This window comes from Rousettus aegyptiacus, unplaced genomic scaffold (genome assembly GCF_014176215.1).
Source record: "Rousettus aegyptiacus isolate mRouAeg1 unplaced genomic scaffold, mRouAeg1.p scaffold_m13_p_18, whole genome shotgun sequence".
Classification (NCBI taxonomy): Eukaryota; Metazoa; Chordata; class Mammalia; order Chiroptera; family Pteropodidae; genus Rousettus; species Rousettus aegyptiacus.
The window spans coordinates 20,641,745-20,648,103 of NW_023416293.1; the positions used below are offsets into that span (position 1 = coordinate 20,641,745).

The following is a 6,359-nucleotide window of genomic DNA, read 5'->3' on the forward strand; positions in this document are numbered from 1 at the left end:
TATCTATGCCATTTTTCTCTCTAATATGTAGCCTTTTTGATCTGTCTTTGAAAACTAATTTCGTAGATGAAAGTGGTGGTGATAAAGACTGTTAAACCTGATTCAATGCCATAAAGCTTATAGAATTATAGAATTAACCAATTCCTTTTTGTAATGAAACATTTCCCTTTTGTATTCTATTAATATAGTCCAGCCAACTATGCCACGTACAGATGTCCTTGTATATTCATGAACCTATGAATCACTAAAGAATGGATTCTAGCACTTACATTTTCTTAAATCAGTATGTTAAAGACTTGGTTATGAGTGGAAGGGTTAAGTTGAAGAGGAAATGAATGAACACATCATCTTTGATCATTTTTACTGTCTCTTTGTTTTAGAGTTGGTTGGACAGGGTATTATTAAAACATTAATGTTTTAATAATAAATTTAAAAATATTTTTATAATCTTTAATAATGATATTAAATTGTTTTAATAAATCACTATATTAAAATATTTTAAAGTTAACAATAATTTAAAGTTTAAAATAATAATTTTAAATAATAATTTTAATAACAAAATACTTTTATGAATAAAACATTGTTTTCAAAAACAGGTAGTAGGTTGGATTTAGCCTGTGGGTTTTAACTAGCCAACTGCTAACTTAGAACATTATACTCTGTAGATAAAAAAAAAGTTACAAAGCTTATTCTTTCTATTCAAATTCCCATAAGAAAACACTTTGGAGAAATCTCATGTGAAATTATTAAGTGATATAGTAAACTTTTTTTCCCTCAGGATGGCTGTTGTTCCTTTTGAAATAAGAGGACCTAGGCATCCCAGAAAGACCAGACCAAATGGAACCCAGGCTGAGAGCAGAAGAACTGGTGAGGGAAAAACCACAGAGAGGCCTGCAGGAGCCAGACTGCAGAGCCCAGGCGTAGCTGAGGAGGTGGTCTATGGCGGGACCCCCTGCTCTGACCTGGGAGCTGATGCTGAAGAAGCCTTGGAGACGCCAATCCAACTACAGTGTTTTCAGAAGATGCTGAACTCCAAGCTTCTCGGGCAGCTTTGTTGGAACAGCCACTCCCTGCACACCTGTGGTTAGTGGACCCGTCCAGAGGGTTGGGGTAAAGTCTGTCAGCTCGGCCCTAGCTTATGGTGTTTGACCATGGCTGGGGCCACTCTCAGGTGTAGAATGATGTGGGAACTTCAGGCTCCTGGGGAGCCTAAAGGCGTCTATGGTAGACCTGGGAAAACAGTGAAGGTCCAGCCAAGGTTACTCCTAAAGAGACCCCCCAAAGCCTCACACCACTTAGTCAGCAGCCACCAGCCGGCAGCGGCTCATCATTCCACATCAGACATTTACTGGCTTTTTTAATCAGGCATTTTGGGGGATTTTTCACTCTTTTTTAACATTGGCTCATACTACATATGGATTCACTCTTTTCCAATTCTTTATACTTTTTCTTATGAAAATACAGATATTCAAAGAAGTAACGGAAATATGTCATAATTCTAATTCTTCTATCCTGGGTAGTTAAGTTTAAAAGCTGTCACACTCTTGCCACATTTGCACCATCTATTAACTTTTGCTAAAGTTTTAAAAGTAAATCACAGACATTGTGACAGGTTATCACTTGATACTCTAATGCAGCCTGAAAAAAATTAAGGTCTTTCCTACACACTCACAATCCATTGTCCTACTTAACAAAATTAACAGTAATTCTGTTCGACCCAGGAACTAGCTCCCACTGGCTCTCCACTTTTTTACAGGTCGCTGGGTGTTTGTGTGCCCACCTACTGGCGGTCAGGCCCCAGAGTCAGGCTAGGTTCTTGGGAGGACTCAGGTGGTTCTGTTACTGGCACAGGGGCTCTTGGTTCCCTCGGCATACAAATCAAGAGAGTAGGTGAAACCGTTTTGCAGAAGGAAAGGTTTATTAAAGCAAAATCTTGATGCACCAAGAGAGAAGAAAGATGTGGCTCCCGAGGATCACAGGTCCAGCGGTTTTATGGGCCCTTGGGGTTAGGGGCCACCCACTTCCCTTTCTCCTTTCCCTGCCCAAAGCATTTTGATGCAGGACCCACACTGCACTTGAGCAGGGTGCCTATATGCCACTCTGTATCTCGCATGTCTCCTGAGCATCTCGAATCTCTCCCTTGAGGGTGCATTTTACTGCGATGGTGAGGAAAAGTTAACTAGAATAGGCTCCTTCCCCATGCACAGGTGGGACTTCAGGGCCTTTCTCTGGCTGCTCCTCTCTCCTGGGATTGTGCTTCCACATGCTCCCTTGTTCCTTATTTAAACAGGAGAGCGGCGAGTAAGGTCGTTGTCCTAGCTGCAGGTTCCCACTCGGTGACGACCAACCACCATTCCACTTATATGCACTCTTCATCCCCATTGTCGCCAGCTCTAAGTAACTGTTCATCTATTTTTGTTTCTATTGATGAGCATTTTATGAAAATGTCTTATAAGTGGTATATTAATTTACGTGATATTTTGGGTGTAGTTTCTTTACTTTAGCTTATGATTTTGAGGTCCATTCCTTATACAATGCACCATTTCTTTATTCCTCTTCAGTGGTGAATAATATTTGATTATATGAATATGCACATATTTTTATTTTCACTATGTCATGAGTATTCAGGTTCATCCACTTTTGGCTAATATAAACAGTTTTACTATGAGCATTCATCTATGAGTTTTGAGTGGCCATGTGTTCTGGGGGCTGTAGACACCTGGGTGTGCAATTTCTGGGTCACATAGTATCTCCGTGCATAATATTCTGAAAAAAAAAAATCGTTTTTTTACAAAGTGGCTGCACATTTTTACAATTCCACCTGCAATGTATGAGGGTTTTATATTCTCCACATTGTTGTCAATACTCATTACTATCTCTTTTGTAAAATCATCTTTGAAGGTCGATTATCTTCTTGTGGTTTTAATGCACATTTCCATAATAACAAAGAATACCGAGCACATTTTATAGCATCATTGGCACCTTCTGTGCATTCTTTGGAGAAATGTCTATTTGGGTGTTTGTCCATTTTTTTTAAAATAAGTCATTTTTTATTATTATCTTCTAAGGGTTCTGTATGTACTGTAGATATATAGTTCTAAATAAATATACAATTTGAAATATGTTTTTCATCAAGTGACTTGCCTTTTCATTTTCTTCTGCTACTATTAGAAGAACATGTTTTTAAGTTTAAAGTGCAATTTCTCTTCCTCTTTTTAAAAAATTGTCAATACTGTTTTTGGTGTAATACAAGAAACCATTGCCTAATCAAAAGTCACAAAAATTAATCCAATGTTCCTCAATAAATTTATACTTTTAGCTTTACACTTAAGTGTGATATCCATTTTGAGTATTATTGGAGTTAGGGGACCAACTTCATCATTTTGCACATAAATAGTCAATATTCACATCACCATTTTTTGAAAGGATAGTTCTTTTTTAAGTTCTTAGCACCTCTGTCAAAACCAATTTTAATAATGTTTACTATTAGACCTGAAATCTACCTGATTTGTCTACATAGATTAGTACTTATGCTAGTACCACACAGTCTTGATTAAATTAAGACTTAATATATGTGATTGTGAGTCATGCCATATTGTTTTCCTTTTAAAGATTGTTGCAGGTGCTATTTGATTTAAATTTACATATCCAATTTAAGATAAGCTTGTCGGTTTTTCTAAAAAGTCTTGCAGTAATTTAAAAACTGCATTAAATTTGTAGATCAATTTGTGATGTATTTTCATCTTAACAGTATTGACTTTAATATTGAACATTTGGTGGCTTATGTTAATTCAAATGTTTTTCATTTATTTATGATTTCGAAAAAGCTGTCAGTGTAAATTAGAACAGCTTAAATTTCTAAATGTTTCTAATTTGATGCCATTTTCACATTATTATTACAATGTAATAGTGTAATTGACTCTTATATTTTGATTTTGTATCCTCAGACCTTTTTAACTTATTCATTAGTTTTTGTGGATTTTTAGTGAATTCCTCACAAAAATTTTTATACAGGATTATGTCATCTGCAACAAAGAACAGTCATATTTCTTTTCCATCAGGGAATTGATTTTTTTTAGCATAAACGAACATTGCAGTTGTGAAATAATACCAATTGGTCATGGTGCATAATAAATTCTATCATCTTTCTCAGGTTTGAGAGTATTTTGTGAGAATTTGTGTGTCTATATTCAGGAGAGATCATGATCTGTTATTTTGTTTTCTCAAAATGTTTCCAATATTCAAATTAGGGTAAACAGGCCTCATCAAATAATTGGGGAAATTCCAACTTCTATTTTTGAAAGATTTGGGGATGATTTTATATTAATTATTCATCATATGTTAGGTAGAATGTACCAGTTAAGGCATTCAGACCTGAGCTCTTCTTCATGGATAGCCTTTTAATTAATTTAAACAATTTCCTTATTGTAAGTCTTCTCACATATTTTTTCCTATATAGATCAAATTATGTATTAATATTTCTTTTGAATTTAACTGGATAATTTTTGCATTAAGATATATATTTTTTAATGTGTACTGCATGTTTCTGGATCTTTTAGGCAGTTGATATGGAATAAACAGAAAAAAGTAATGCATAAGAATGAGGCTATGGAAGAATTATTTAATAGTCTAAGGTTACTAGGATGAAAATTTTGACTATGAATTATGCTGCAACATATACTCATATTTATGGATAAATTAGATACCAAATATAAAATAAATTTTTGAAGACTGCCATATGAACTTGAATTTCATCAAAATAACAAGCTGAGCCTATATTCTTTATGCAACAATGTTTAGATAGATCATAAAAATTTTAATTTTAAAAAGAATGAATATAAAATATTGTATATGAAAAATAATATCAAATTTGGAAAATTACAATGTATAATATTCACTTAGCAAATACAATGTGTTAGGTAGTATTAAAAGGCATGTATACATAACAGACTTAATATTTAAGAGTTAGAACTATATAACTGATGAGCCACAGAAAATGCTAAATCGTCACATTTACAATCCTATTAGATGTCATTCAAGCCATTACAGATCACAATTGTTTTGGGCATACAAAATATAAATCAACATAAAGAATGTTAAATGACTTTATAAGAAAGTTTGCCTAACTAGGAGAAGGAAAAAAAAACAACAGCATTTTACAGCAGTAAAGACAGGATACACATTTATTTTCAAATAAGAGAGATTTTTTTAAATGACTTGTTTTGGGGCCCATAAACTGTACTGAACTTCATGAAGCAGAAATCCAACAGGCTGCACTGTCTAGGCCCTGTGAAATGAAACTAGAGTATATTGATCAGAATGTAAACCATGACTGCTGTCCAGACACAAGCAAACTTCATGACCATTTCAAGTAAATGATTAAATAAAAGTCCAAATTGAGATTATTATTTTTTTACAGGTGAGCTGTGGTTAGTTCAGGGAGTGGGCAGGGGTCTAGAAATGGGTTCTTAACACAGAACAATCTCTTTCTTTGTTGAAGCAATCTGCGGCCAGAGTCTGGACTTTGTTATGGGTTGGGTTTTTTTTTTTTTGGACTAAATTATTGATCTGATAACATTTGGATCCCCTGTGACATAGGCAGGAGTGCTCCATCATTGAGGATCTGCTTCGGAGATCTCGCAGAAGCACTGAAAGTCAAAACTCAGGTACCCTTAGATGCTGTCGATGGCTCCGGGAAGAGCAGAAGCAGGACAGAGGACAACATGTGGCATGGTGGCTGTGATCCACATGACCTTCCAAGATGTCTTCACTCCCTTCCACAGGCTGAAGTAGAGCATGACGATGACCAGCGACAGGCAGTACATGAGCTCCCACCAGCACGGGCCCAGGTCGTCAATGACATGGCTGTCCTGGAGGTGCAGCACCCCATGCCTGGAGTGGGGCAGACAGGGATCATAGAGGGGCACTGCCTCCCCACCCAGAACTGTAACCCAACAGCTGAGATGGTCCTGAGTCCCACTTGGCAGGATCAGAGACCCCATTCAGAAGGGCCGGGCCCACCAGCCCCAGCTGAGGGGCAGGGCCCACCTGACGTGAGCTGGGGAAGATGGGAGTGGCATGCTGGGGGCTAGAGGACCAGCTCTGGCCTTCCACCTCAGCACCCTGCGTTTGGTGCTGCAGGGTGATTGGTGCCTTGTTGTAAGAGACCCCTGCAGTACAGAATGTTCCTAGCAGAATGTCTGGTGTTTGGAGCAACAAGAACATCGGAAGTAGATGTGGACTTGCACACAAGGACACATTGCAGGGAGGGCGCATACGCCTGACCAATTCCGAGACTTTTTGCCCTAGGGAGTAGAAAAGAATACTTAAGAGGATAAGAAAAAGATACTTGAGAGGAA

At 37.0% G+C, this 6,359-nt stretch overlaps 1 protein-coding gene across 1 annotated transcript; it reads left to right on the forward strand.

The window, feature by feature from the left end:
* The first annotated feature begins 773 nt into the window (after nt 1-773).
* Nucleotides 774-6,092, forward strand: LOC118613327. Its single transcript, XM_036235341.1, has 2 exons — nt 774-1,083; nt 5,599-6,092. The coding sequence occupies exons 1-2, from the start codon at nt 780-782 to the stop codon at nt 6,090-6,092; spliced, it is 798 nt and encodes a 265-aa protein (XP_036091234.1). The 5' UTR covers nt 774-779.
* Nucleotides 6,093-6,359: the final 267 nt, after the last annotated feature.